A 15,825-nucleotide genomic window follows, 5' to 3' on the forward strand; every position below is an offset into this window, starting at 1 on the left:
TTTCAGGTTCGAGGGCGCACTGTCATTTTAAGGTGTTTACGGTTCAGTGCGTTAAAACAAGAAAAGTCTCAGGTCAACCTATGTTGAATTTTTGATCATTTGGCATTTAAATCATATAGTTTCACCTGATATTAGTGGCATTGAACTGTGAGAGTTCTGAATATGAGAAAATTCCACCCGAAATTAGGCATTTTCCCATTGAAACCCGTGTAATACATAATTAGTGGTATTTAACCTATAGAGGATTATGTATTCAAAAACCAAAATCACTCTGCCATTAAAGCCGCTTAAAGTTAAAGTTAACGCGAGAATCTATAGTGTGCCGTAACATTATGATGAAAATACGTCATAATTAAGAACAATGGTTTGCATATTTCCTCATAGACTACATAATTACCACTTATGTATTATCTAGTTAATAGACCAATTATTGGAAATCTAATTTGGTTTGAGTAAAATGCCACATGTTGCTGAATTAGATCAAAATAGATTGTGTTCCAAACGTCACACTTGATATATACTTTTGTGTGTGCTCATGACGTACACCAAATCAGTTTGCAGAACCAAGTTTTTGGCTTGACTTCAACGCCAAGGGGATTAAGTTCCCGTAAAATGGCCTGATTTTAATTGAGCCAGCAGTATACGATACTTCTGGTAGAGTAAAGCAGGTGCATAACATTTTTATATATAACGTGTCATCGGTTGTGCCTGGTAAGAGAGGGGGTAGGGAGGAGGAGAAGGAGGGCATTGGAAGTGGACAGGGAGGTGCTTTGCCAGTAGCCAGGGGGGGCAGCTCCCCCGTGGGACATCTTGTCCTCCTTCTTGACCCTTCTGGAAAAAAATCCATATCTTTAATAAGAAAGGTCAAAATTTTCAATTGATCGTCGGCTTTTCATCCCACCTACATACACTTTAAGTATAAATCATCAGATTTATAAAGTTTACTTCGAGTACTGTTAAAAAATGCAATTCGATATATCTGACGTGCTCTAATGTCCCACAATAAATACTGTCCAAACGTTCATACCCCATCCCTTACAAAAAAAAAGGTGTTTAAAAAGGTGTTATCAGGCGTCCAAAAATTGGGTATCACGAATCGTTATATATGATGTGCAGTAAATATTCATATATTCTTTTATACATAGGATGCTTCAATTTTGACAAAAAAACATTTCATTGAAAACCCTCTCACTCGGCTATTTAAAAAAAGGTAACACGCTTCCCTAGAATGCGCAATAAATTAGCATTAAAAGTTTTCTTATTTTAGCAGCATTCCAGAAACACTTGGCGTTTGGCAAAAAGAGGAGTAGCGGAGAACGTGTACCAGGAGTCGAAGGTTGTGGAAATTCGAGTGAAACTATTATAGATCTGTATGACAGTATTCTGTAATAAAGTGAGTCTCCCCTCTCGTGAAAGTCGAAAGTTTGCAAAAACAAATTTTAAGTTTGTAAAAAATTATTAGCGTTTGCAGAAATTAATTTAAGTTTGCCCAAATTATTTGAGTTTGTAAAAAATATTTGAGTTTGTAAAAAAATATTTGAGTTTGTAAAAAATTATTTGAGTTTGTAGAAAATCATTTGAGTTTGCAAAAATTATAGAGTTTGCAAACTTATTTGAGTTTGCAAAAACTTATTTAAGTTTGCAAAAATTATTTGAGTTTGTAAAAAATTATTTGAGTTTGTAAAAAATTATTGGAGTTTGTAAACAATTATTTGAGTTTGTAAAAAATATTTGAGTTTGTAAAAAATTATTTGAGTTTGTAAAAAATTATTTGAGTTTGTAGAAAATTATTTGAGTTTGTAAAAAAATATTTGAGTTTGTAAAAATTATTTTAAGTTTGCATGTCCCTCATGGTACACCGTACATGGGTATGCATGCAAAAAATACCACCAACATGACCAACCACGCATGGGAATTGGGGAAGCAAATACTTTAAAACGAATTATTCCGAATTATATCAACGCAATAAAATTGCAATACTTTAGTACATGTATTTGAACAGCAATGAAGCCGGCCATAGGCGCGGCTAGGCGTCTCACGTACACGTTGAACACGGCACAACATCTCGTATGCAGAGAAATCAAATAGCTAGCCGGTCTTTTCAATCCCATCATACGGGAAAGACATACATGCAACCATTCAAAATTATATGCCACATGAATTTCAAGTTATATCCTTACATAAAAATGGCTTTCTATATGATTAACAGATCATTCAAAAGTCATAATCTTCGTATTTTCAATCGCGGCTGGCCGCTGGCTTCGTAGTTCCCGTTCTATGTGAGGCTGTCAATTTGTTAATACCGGCTACCTACAACCTATTATTATGATGTAGACACGATGATCATGCATGCGGCCTAGTCGAGCTAGGCCTGCATGCCAGTCGGTCTGCTGACTCGCCGCGTATTAAATGGCACAAAAATACCTCAAATTTTGCACAAAACAATCCATGATGTCAAATTATCACATCCAAAGTGTCGCCATGAATGTCAGCTTTAACTTCTCAAGCCAAAGTTTTTGCATTGATAATCAGGTTTCATGTAATCATGAAATTCAACCTTGTTTGATGTGTATCCAACGGTTGTCCAACTTGTCTTCTACGATAAAGCTGCTGATGAGCGCTGAGGCTACAACCTAATAATTAAAGACCGAATTCAAAAAGACTAGTTTGCGTCTGACGTCATGACAAAGGCGCGCCGTGATTGGTTGCTGACCTGCGCAGTATGGCATTTTTGGTCTGGTTGACAGGACGGCATACGCAAGCTAGTCTTTTTAATTCGGTCTTCAATTATACAACATATGAGCTTGAAAAAATTCTAATGCATAATTCATGAACTTGATAGACCCACACCATTGTCGCCACGTGCTAGGTGTTTCTAGAATCCCTATCCTACCTATAGAATAAGATTAATTTTAATGCTAATTTATTGCACATGCTGAGGAAGCGTGATTACTTTTTTGAACATTCGGATATGGCGATAGGCGAATTTATGTATGGCGCAGAGAGGTGGGGGATATATATTGGGTCCTGATATTGGGCGGGAAATTAGAGTACTTGTCAGAATATAAATGTGTACAATCGGCCTACATGCCGCGCAATGTGCGGCATTTTAGGTGCCAATTTCAAAGCAAATTTACCTCCTGCGGAGGCAGAAAAAAACTATGTAGTATCAACCAAATCCAAATTCTTTATATATATAGACATGTATGTTGCTGCTGTTGGGATAAATTTGCCAACAACAAAAACACATAAACTAAAAATCCCAACCCAAATTGAACTTTAGTAGTAGGCCTAGCCATGTCTGACTTACCGGTTTAACATGAGGTATATCGTCAGTTGCGACACGTTTTCTCTGGCCTGGTTTTGCCGTGATTTCCTGTAAGATAAAAGGAGAGAGACATAAGTTTTGTTTGGACAGATTTGGTAATAACACTTCCTTCGTCACATAGAGTAAATCCCTACTCGCATAAATGGCGGCCATCTTGGATATCCGATTGAGAGAAAATATATACTATAATCACCATGATCACTTCATAATCATTTTAAATGATTATTCTTCATAAACAGTTTTTTAATTCACTTTTACTGCACATCCATCTTGGATGCACAGACAAGTTTATGAGTTGTGTTGCTTCAAAAGGGTGGTATCATCAGCGTAGCCGGATTTGTGATACTGCGGCAGCCAAATTTGAAACCAGCAGCCCGTCCAATGCTTCTGATGTCTTCCAGGAAATGTTAAACAAGTTTCAGTGGCCCTGTTGCAGCCCTCATCCAATCTTGAACCATTCGGTATCAACATTACTCGTTCTGACAGATTCCTGGTTCCCATATAGCAAGGGGGTGACACTAAATTCACGGTTGTTCTATTAGCAACGCAAAACGTATGAAAAATTCCGCTGGTTTACTATCTAGAAAGTGAGGCCAGTTATCGATCCGTTATGAATAATTCATGTTCGACTCCTTGGTTCATGTTAATTGATATTGGCAAATAACAACGTTGTTAGTTTTGCGAACTTTGCCTGTTCAATGAGAGTACAGCGCGCCCCCAATACATCTGGGCATAAACCAGGCGAAAACGATCCAGTTTAATGAAATGGCGGACGGGTATTCCCATCAGGCATCAGTGATATGGGTTTTTTTTTCAAAGAAAGTCTACTAATTTGATATGAAATGACATTTTGCAATAGCAAAGTCAAAATTAGGACTTGCTGTCAATAGTATGAAGGAAATATGTGACAGACGCAAGGTGTGAAATACAAGTAGTATTTGAAGTTACCATAACCTTTGATACCCGACCTGACCTTCCATCATGGCGCCTTAATCGTCTTATGTATTTCTATTATGCTCTCAAGTAAAATAAAATACCAATCTGCACTAAGCATACAGAATGTTACTTGGCTCCCAGCATGAATTATTGATTTTATACGGAGGTAAAGAAATGCACAGTTGACTACGACTATGTGCAAGCCGTGCAACAATACTCCAAATATTTACGGTAAATCTGAATAATGGTCACATGTTGACATATCATGTGTTCGGGAAATAACGTGGCAACATTTTAAGTTTTCAGACTTGTTTACTAGTTAAATTGTCATTTGTATTATTGATTATTTATCTTTGTTAATTAATATATCTTTTAAATGCTGATAAATTGTGGTTGGCTGCCCATAATGTCTTTATGAATATAATTCTACCACGCAGAGGGGGGTCACACAGCATAATTTCACACCACACGACTTTAGCTAGATTTCGGAGCTCTGCACTTGAAATTCACATAAATTTCATAGTTTATATTTAATATAATACTTATTTGTTTGTTGAACAAACTGGTACACGAAATATACTAGCTTATTACCTATACAGAAAGGGGATTTATACACATTCACGCAGCAATTTGACATGCCTGGCGCATCGAGCCATTCTCTGTCTGCATAACATGACTACCGCCCTCTATAAGCCTGGGCACAAATTTAAATAACAATACGCTATTTACATATCAATGCGGCCTCATGCTAATTTCTAGTGCCGCTTCCAGGTAATTGTTCTATGGTGCAGGATTATGTGTGTGAGACGAACTGTCACGGTAGATTGCAATCATGCTTTTGTTGACTGCATTTGAGTAGTCCGCCATATTTACGGGATGATACGTCACATGCAAGGGGGATTCGGTGAGAGCAAAATGTAAAAAATATGGGGTCATTGGGTGAGCGCATGATTTTTGGCATTCGGTGAAAACCATGGGGTCATTATGTGAGAACATGACCTTTGGGTGAGAGCCGAAACATTGCCACAGAAACCTCGAACATTAAATTTCTAGTTCTAAATGGCTTCAAATTTATTTGTTTTTCCAAAATAAGTATACAAAATCATTGATAAATGATTGTAGCTGTTCAAATTGAAAATAGGGGTCTTTGGGTGACAGATTAAATGAAAAAGGGGGTTTCCGGGTGACAGAGCATGTGTTCGCAAACAAATATAGGGTCTTTGGGCAGGGAGATAAATAAGGACAATTGAAGGGTGGGCAATTTAATTTATTTTCCTCAAATCAGGGGAAATTATTTACTGCGTGGGCATGCGGTAATTAATGTCATCCAGGCGCTTGGATTTTCGGAAATATTAGGCCTGTTTTGCGTAGAATTTGGCTTTGATGTAAGGTGGATTTACCCTCCCCTAAATGCATATTATGGCGATATTAGCATATTCATGTAGCAACATTCACGGATTAAATGTCACTTTGGACATCTAAAAATCTTATACTAATCACTCACCATTAAACCCCAGTAAAATTAGATGGGAGGGGTAATATTTTTATCTTTTTTATTTTGTGAAATAATGTTTTTCTTGTCACAGACACACATCAGCACAGATTTTAAAAAAATCTAAATTTAATTACATATACCTGTTTTGGATAAGTGACATTTTCTAAAATCTTTTGAAATTATTTGATACGAAATTATGAAAATCTGTTAAAAACACAAACAAAATTGCCAAACCAGTATTTGTTGTAAACATGATACCGGTAAATGGCAGATGTTATGAAAAGATACACCACATTCATTATTTAACATCACTTTCAACATGCAAGTTGATTTCAAGAGATGCACCATGGTACACATGTACTAGTTTTATGATGATTATTATATGGTGCCCAATTTTTTGTGGGCAAAATAATTTACTGGGTGGGCACTTTTGAGCAATGGGCAAGTTGTATTTACTGGGTGGGCAAAATAATTTACTGGGTGGGCAAATGCCCATCCAGTTAACATGTTATTTACATCCCTGTCTTTGGATGACAGCGACGCTAAAAAGGGGGTCTTAAAATTCCTACATACGCGTCACCTCCAAAGGGGGGGGGGGTAGTCTGTGATCTTTTCATTTCTCAATTATATTCCTGATGTTTACAATCTGGTCTCTAGTCCCTCTTCCCTCTCGACTCGAATGCCAACCTGCTCCTCAGAAATGCCCGGCTTTCGACCAATCACGCGTGCTGTTATATAGGGCGTATGTATGAACAGCCATTTAGTCGTTAATAAAATATGAATGAACCACGTTCATACATACCAGCATACATTTTGCAATTCTTATTTCATCAAAATAATAACAAAAAATAACAAGTAACATTATTAAGGGGGTACTACACCCCTGGCCAAATTTGTGCCTATTTTTGCATTTTTCTCAAAAATTATAGGGCATTGGTGACAGGTAAGATATCTATATTATATGGGCAAGGACTACAACTACTGTACTGAAATTCGGCAACTCAAGGCAAGTAGTTATTGATTTATTGATCAAATATTGGGTTTCCCTCATTTTTGACTGTAACTCCAGAACTGTTGTCTGTGCTGAAATAAAATTTCCAGTGCAGTAGTTGTTAGTCCTTGCCCCTATAATATATATATCTTACTTGTCACCAATGCGCTATAATTTTTGAGAAAAATGCAAAAATAGGCACAAAATTGGGCAGGGTGTAATACCTCTTAAGAAGCGTAATTTTCCTTCATTTTTCCTACCCCGCTATCACTTACGGGCCACCAGGCATTTACGTTGTTTATCAGTACGACAGCAACTTCGTGACCTCTTTTGTTCGACAAAAAAATTATACGGGTTGGTGAACACGGGTTACGTAACACAATGTTGAAATTTTAGCAAGGATGATCTCCTGGATGGGGCAGCTTTAATTAGCATGAGGCCGCATTGATATGTAAATAGCGTATTGTTATTTAAATTTGTGCCCAGACGTATTGAGGGCGACAGTCATGTTATCCAGACGGAGAATGGCTGCATATGCCGGGCATGTCAATTTGCTGAGTGAAGGCTGATAATCACCTTTCTGTATAGGTAATAAGCTAGTATATTTCGTGTACCAGTTGGTTATAACAAAAAAAATTGTACTATGATCATATTAAATATATTAAATGTATAAACTTTGAAATTTACATGAATTTGAAGAGCAGAGCTTCGAAATGTAGCTAAGTCAGGTGATGTGAAATTCTGCTGCGTGACCCCCTCTGCGTGGTAGAATTATATTCATAAAACATTGAATTTAACAGATATCATGGGTAGCCAACCACGATTTATCAGCATTTAAAATATATGTTAATTAACAAAGATAAATAATAAAGAGTACAAATGACAATTAACTAGTAAACAAGCCTGAAATCTTAAGATGTTGCCACGTGATTTCCCGAACACATGATATGTCACATGTGACCACTATTCAGATTTACCGTAAATATTTGGAGTATGCTTGCACATCATGCACATACACTGTGCATTTCTTTACTTCCGTATAAAATCAATAATTCATGCTGGGAGCCAAGTAACATTGTCTGCTCAGTGCAAATTGGTATTTTATTTTACTTGAGAGCATAATAGAAATACATAAAGACGAATAAGGCGCCATGATGGAAGGTCAGGTCGGGTATCAAAGGTTATTATAACTTAAATACTACTTGTATTTCCCACCTTGCCTCTGTCACATATTTCCTTCATATTATTGACAGCAAGTCCTAATTTTGACTTTGCTATTGCAAAATGTCATTTCATATCAAATTAGTAGACCTTTCTTTGAAAAAACATATCACTGGTGCCTGATGGGAATACCCGTCCGCCATTTCATTAAACTGGATCGTTTTCGCCTGTTTTGTGCCCAGATGTATGGGGGGCGCGCTATGCTCTCATTGAACAGGCAAAGTTCGCAAAACTAACAACGTTGTTATTTGCCAAACTCAATTGACATGATCCGAGGGGTCGAACATGAATTATTCATAACGGGCTATAACAGATCGATAACTGGCCTCACTTTCTAGCTAGTAAACCAGCTGAATTTTTCATAGATTTTGCGTTGCTAATAGAACAACCGTGAATTTAGTGTCACCCCCTTGATTTTAGCCGGCAAACGCTTTTTATCAAAACATACTGCAGTTACTGTCCGTTTTCCTATACACAATACACAGTGCTCTCACCATTGACGCGTGACCTCTAAAAATGATGCATGTTGGAAGAATGGACACTTGCCTAGTTAACATCACTGTTTGAAAAATAACCAGCCAATATTTTATTTATTCTCCAAAACTTCTAGCAAATATATTTCTCTAACATGACCTAAAATTACAGCTAGGTTAGATGTTCAGAAATGGTCGCACTTTTGTAAAATATGAGTGAGGGCAAGGCATAGCTAGCCAACTCCCCGTGTTAATTGAATGGAGATTTGACCGAAAATATTGGTATCGGACCGCTCACTTCTGAAGGATGCCACAAAAAACGGTAAAAGCTACATTTAAACTATTCTAAATAGGTTCTAGAAAATATAGTTTTGTAACATGTCCTAAATTTTTAGCTAATTTAGATGTTTGGAGAGGGTCGCACTTTTGTGTTTTAGGAAGGATATGTAAACGACAGATAACACCAAAAATATGAAGAAATTATTTCCAAACCGTGTTAAGTCAACAATCATTATGTTGCTCATTTTGAAGAATGCTGGTTAACAAAAAGCAGGTCTTTGTCTCATTTCGTGAACAAAGGTACACATACCATTGTTTCCTTTCGTTTCCTTTATAATCGGTTACCCAACTGAAGCTATAATACCAGCTTTATTGCGATGTCGCACATTGAAAACAGACACTTGTGCACAACCAGAGAAGATCTGATTTAATCAGTTGAGCTGCTTCAATGAGTGTTATCTTGGTTTAATAGCTTTTAATGGGGTTTAAGTCCTGCAAAGGTCGAGATGAATTCTACTGTAGACATGACTGCATCATGATAGCTCCAGAAATGGAAGAGGCGGGTCGTATATTGCTCCATTTATGTACCCTGACCACAGATAAGATATCAAACATTTGTGTAAAGCAACAAATAACGTGTAAAAGTTGAATTAAATGGAAAAAAGAAGCTTGAACATGTCCAAAGTAGCTCGGAAAATGAGAAAAATTGCATGTCACGAACACAAAAATGTTCATATCATCATCAAGCAAGAAAAAGCGCCGGAATCAAAAATGGGTGTCATGTTATAGAATAACTAAAGATAGCTTGCCTGAAAATTTCATGATTTTTGGTTGGGGTATATTTTCTAGTCGCATATTGAACATGTTGAAATGTTTATCTTTGTGCGTGACTACTGTCACGCCATATATTGTACGGCCGATGTTTTTCCTGCAAAGAAACTTTCATTGTCAAATGTCCATTGTTGGTTATTTAACTTGAAAATAATACTCCCATCTTTCAAACAATTTTAAAAGTCAGCATAAAGGTTTGTGTTACATTATTTGGACGGTGTTAATTCATTCCAGAAATATAATACACGAGTGAGCCACTGAGGAATAACATTGCTATTATTGTCACCGAATTAATCATATCTCTGGTATGGCTTAGTGGTAAATACATGTATTTGGACGTTCGATTTTGGTTCGAACCCCGCAAGCACCTCTCTTTGATTTTTGATTTGATTTTAACTCATATTTTTAAATCCTAGTTTTCATATTTTTATTAAAGCCATAATATACGATTTCGGGCAAATTTGAAGTTTTGTTATTCCAAAAATTATAACAATATTTATAATATTAGTAAAGAACTGTCAGGAAGGTTTTCACCTTACATTTGAAGCAGAAGTAGCGAGATAAAAATGAAAGAAATGACCGCTTAACTGTGGTGTTCTATGGGGGATTAGTCTTAAGACATCAAAGTTAGTTGCTCTATCTAGACAACGAACTTGACTGATTCCAATTAGGTGTAATCCGAGGTGTAAGTTGGACATTGTGTAAAAATTACAGATATGCAAAAATATTAGGTTTGAAATTCGTGCATCTCAAAAATCGTGAAAATCTGTGTTGACGTTCCTTTATTTGATAGGCCTATATATATTCTTGAACTTTTAAAAATTACTTAAGTTTGACATGCTTTATTTGATTATTTCATATTGAAAGCTACTGAACTTAAATGCATTTTTTTAAAAGATATGAACTCGAATGTAGGATTAGGCTTAAACATGAACAAGAAATAAATCATGAAAAAAGTGGGCCTTCAAGCTGACATTCATTAGGCCTATATTATTAAAGACAAAAGGGAGAGGAAAAAAGAAAAGAAAAACAAACTGAAAACTTCCACATCATCGATAAGATAACATGGGAATCGAACTCTCAACCTTCCGCACTGCACACCTTCGCTCTGTCCACTAAGCCATCGCAAATTGTTCGGGTAAAGGGTATTCTTTTGCTATCTTATTTCTCGTTCAACATGTTCAAGGATCTCACTCAACAACAATCTTTTCAAAACTGCTTGTACTTCAGTTAAATGAGATGATACTACCTTCTTTGACGACTACAATATTTTGTTACACAATAGAGTATTTTGCATTTATAAAATCTATAACAATAGACGTTTTTAATTGCTATATTAATCAATATAACATGTATAATAGACAGCGCCGGCTGGGATCCATTTCGTGAAGCATCGTCACACTTGCAACGTGCGCTTACGACACGAGGACTCACAGAACGCAACTTTTCAACCTACGACTAGGTTATTCCACCGCTCATTTTCGCTGAAATTCTAATACAAGCTGTGGTTAATTAATGTTTATCATAACAGCAAAGTTGTAGATAACCATTGTAGTGATCGTGACATGCATTTTCTCTCATTTTTTAGGCTACTTCGCGCACCAAAAGCATTCATTTTTTCCACAATAATTCAACTTTTACAGGTTATTCTTTGCATTATACTCATGTTTCATATCTTATCTATGGGCTCATATGGAAATGAAGGGAGAAACAACTCGTGTATTCCATTTTTTTGATGTTTTCTGAAAAACCGTATTTGCCACCTGATTTTCAACATTGCGTTACGTAACAGCAGAGGTCACGCCGGTAAAAATTACCGGAAGTGAGCTAAGTTGCTGTCGTACTGTATGCCCGGCTCTCGACCAATCAAGCCCGCCGTTATAGCGCGTATGTTTAAATCAAGTCATGAAAATATACTGCGCCAAAAAAAGTATCCTTACACTTGGCAAAAATAATCGCAATTTCAAAACTGAACAATATTGGGGTAATTTAAAAAAAATAGATGCACTATCTAAGGGAACAACCCAAAAGTTAGATGAAGCCCTATAAACGAAAGTCCTTTCGTTAGAAGGCTAACCCCCTCCCCCCTCCCCTCTAACGTAAGTGACAAATATCGAAAATTCCAACCCGTATTCATATATATAGGATACAGGGGCCGCCCCCTGCTATGGTGCATGGGGTTGGGGAGGGGTGTGCTAGGATATTGATCACGTTTATGGAAGAAACGAATAATGCATTCTAAAAAATAGGACTAGCTGGATTTTCGAATAAAAATAATATTGGTATCAAACACAATCTGTTTTCGACATCATTCGCCAAAGGTTAGAAAAGGTTGCTAGAAAACGTTTAAATGTCGGGTTATATAAAGGGCATATAAAGGGTAAAAAACGTTTACATATCAAACATTTAAAAACATTTTTGATAACCTCCTGCAAATATTCTAACAATGTTCTTTAAAAAATATTTTACAATAACATTTTGAAAACATTTTAGAAAACTTTTTTGTAGTGTGTTTTCATACATAACGTTTTAAAACGTTTTCATGACCTTTATATAACCAGGGGGATGAGACTGCTCGAGTCAGGTTAAATGTCGGGACCTATGTCACAATTTGAGAAGAGATATACCACTATGGCCATTTGCGGAAGTAAAAAGCCACACCTTGTGATAGCAAGATGATTAATATCCTGCATTATTATGCCTCATCATTTACTTGGTATAATTGATTTACTATAGAATAGATCTTTTACCATAAAATATATTAAAAGTATTTTATCATATTGATTATATGTGACCAAATGCCGGGAAATAAACTGACCTACCGGTATGTCAATTCAGTTCGTAGAGATGATATACCACTTGTTTGAATCGTGACCTTTTTCAGTCGCAATTGCAAGATATCGAAGTTCCCTGATATACCCCGACATTTTAATGTTATTAAAACGTTTTTATCAAAACCAAAACCAAAACCCCAAAATATAACATGTTTAAAACGTTTTGTGTTTGCTGGGACAGCCGCTTTAAAAATATACTTACATGGCGTTGCAGGTTGCGAGTACTGCACTCCATAATTGATTTAATATATCATTTTGAAGAAACCACTGTAAAATGTCAATATCGTAAAAAAGATCAACTTTGAGCGATGTTTTAACTACTTTTTTACAAACGTAATCGGACTTTCTGACCCCCTCCCCCACTAACGAAAGGACTTTCGTTTATAGGGCTTCATCGAACTTTTGGGTTGTTCCCTAATCCTGCGCATTTTTACACCACATTGAATCCAATGTGACCCCAAGAAATAAAGTTACAAGCAATTGAATAGACGAAGGTCCAGTTTTAAAAGTAACAAACTGGCTTATACAAGGCCCAAAAAGATTCCAACAAGCGCAACATACAAAGAGACTACACAGTTTCTTCAACGAAGCTTGATTTCAAGCAGAGCTAGCAGAAAGGCATAAGAATCAAAGAACAACATTTATTTTCATTTTAGACTTTTTTATAGTCTATGTTTTCTTCATTTCAGCTTAATTTAGCAGTTGTCATGGTTGTGTGTAAATTCCTATTACTATTAGATACGTTGTAATAAAACACGATTTTAAATATTTGTATATTAATTTTCTCTGAGGGTTTGCAGCAAAATTGATATTTTATTTTCCTTGGTATGGGTTTCAGTTGTGGCTAGTAGTCAGGTAATGATGATGGTGATGATGATGATGATGATATGATGATGATGATGACGACGACGACGATGATGATGATAATGATGACGATGATGATGATGATGATGATGATGATGATGATGATGATGATGATGATGATGATGATGATGATGAGGATGATGAGGATGAGGATGATGATAATTAATACACAAACGACAAAGAGGAACAAACATGCCTAGCATGTTATTCTATTTTTAACATGGAAACGTTTGACCTCTTATCTTCTCGCAAACTAAGATTATGCATATCTTATCTCTTCAATAAACATTGTAAAAGTCGATTTGGCCTTGACACGTGGGGCTTGCCGAAAATGTGAGCATGTCTACTATTTCCATGCTGTGAGTGATACCATAGAAACGTGCTCTTTGTTTAAACATTACAAGTAACATGAGTGGCAAACAGTAATGTTTCATATTGCTTGCAACCCCCCCCCCCCCCAAAGAGCAATGTTGGAGCCAATACTAGACCAATTGTCCGTTCCTGTCTCAGTATCAAAACAACATTGACTGGTGGGTGCGGGAGGGGGGGTTGAGAATTTCATACTAAATTAAATCCCTCATCACTGCCATCATCGTCACCATCACGACTCTAATAATCATCTGACATCAGTTGTATTATCCATCATCATCATCATCATCATCATCATCATCATCATCATCATCATCATCATCATCATCAACAACAACAACAACAACAAAAACAACATCATCATCATCATCATCATCATCTAAACCATCATCATTATCACCATCATCATCACCATCATCATCATCATCGTCGTCGTCGTCATCATCATTTACACTATAGCCACACAAATAGAAATCTTACATTAACTGCAAGTCATCAGAAAAACAAAATATTTTAAACAAATTATTGTTTTATTACTGTGCGCACAGTTTGCAACAATAACATCAACTGCTAGATTATGCTCAAATGAAAAATAAAATAGACTTTCAAAAATCTATAATGAAAAAATATTTTGTTAAAGGTCAATAAATCAGCCATCACGGACCATGTTATGGACAAAGATCACATTATAGACTGGGAAGAGGCTAGGGTAGTAGGCAAGGAGGCGGACAGATATAAGCGATGGATAAAGGAGGCAATTCAGATCAGGAAGCAAGACAACATCATGAACAGGGACGAGGGGCAATACAATCTTACTCACGCATTTGACGATCTTCTTGGAAAACCAACTGGCAACCGCGTTGCTAAGCAACCTGTATCATCAGCGGTAAACAGAAGATCATCACAACATCAGTGTTGAAAAAGACGTCTGCAAGACGTCGAAACGTCCACAGTGAGTACTGTTTTATTGGACTAGAAGTATGAAATCTCTTCATTTAATTTTATTTCAGTTTTGACTTCTCTGTACTTTTCGTAACTTTAATTTTAGTTGTCAGTTCTTTTGTTTCAATTTTCCTTTGTTCCTTTTGTTTTAAATTAAAGGCACGCATAAATAAGCCATTCATCACTCTCAAACCAGATATTTACTTTTAAAACTGGACCTTCGTCCATAGACCATAAATGGTCTATGCTTCGTCTAACCAAATGCTTGTAACCATTGCTTCTTGAAGTCACATTGGATTCAATGGGGTGTCATTATGTGTCGGTTTAGATAGTGCATAGTATGAATTTACCCAAATATGGTTTAGTTTTAAAATTAGGATTTTTCTTCCCAATGTAAGGATAATAATAAATAATAATAATACACAGATTTAGAGAGCGCCTTTTAAATGAAAAAACAAAGCGCAATGGAAAGGGAAAAAATACAAGAGGGAGGAAACATTAGGTGAATAGGTGCGTTTTTAGGTTCTTGAATGTTTGAACATTTGGAGAGTTACGAATGTGGGAAGGCAAGCCATTCCATAGAACAGGGGCAATGATGGAAAATGCTCTGTCACCAGCCAACTTGTGGGATCTTGGAATGGAGAGGCAAGTGGCAGCAGTAGAGCGCAACGTGTAACCAGAATGACGGGTGTGAAGGATGGAGGACGGGTATTCAGGTGTTGATGAAGCAAGAACCTTATAAACATGAACGAGAGTGCGGAACTGGACACGTTTAGCAACTGGAAGCCAGTGCAGACTATGAAGCAAAGGAGACGTATGGGTATATTTTGGTTCTCTGAAAATGATCCTGGCGCACTTGTTCTGGAGAAGCTGCAGGCGGGTGAGGTTTTTCTGGGAGATGCCATTAAGCAAGGAGGAGCAGTAATCAATCTTGGACAGGACAAGAGTCCTAACCGCATTGGTACACGCATCAAAACTGAGGAACCGCCTAATTCTCCAAATATTGCCAATCTGCCAGTTCAAAGTTTTGGACAGATGTGCAACATAACTGGACATCTTCATGTCATGGTCAAAAATGACCCCTAGATTCTTTATGGATGAAGATACAGAGATCTCCAACCCATCCAAATAAAGGGTGAGATGTTTGAGATTAATGTAGTGATAATCAGAAGAGGCAGCAAAAACTCAGTCTTCGCCATATTGAGCTTGAGCTTGTTACTGGTGAGCCAAGCTTGTAGCTCATGGATGCAGTTGGAAAGTTT

At 36.7% G+C, this 15,825-nt stretch overlaps 1 protein-coding gene across 1 annotated transcript in view; it reads right to left on the minus strand.

Annotated features, from left to right (window-relative positions):
• The window catches only part of LOC140146847 (nitric oxide synthase, inducible-like), a 95,685-nt gene that overhangs the window by 29,314 nt on the left and 50,546 nt on the right, over positions 1-15,825 (minus strand). Inside the window, exon 2 of the mRNA XM_072168733.1 lies at positions 3,311-3,376. Coding sequence (XP_072024834.1) covers positions 3,311-3,376 — 66 coding nt within the window. The remainder of the gene's footprint in view (positions 1-3,310; positions 3,377-15,825) is intronic.

Source organism: Amphiura filiformis, chromosome 2 (genome assembly GCF_039555335.1).
Source record: "Amphiura filiformis chromosome 2, Afil_fr2py, whole genome shotgun sequence".
NCBI lineage: Eukaryota > Metazoa > Echinodermata > Ophiuroidea > Amphilepidida > Amphiuridae > Amphiura > Amphiura filiformis.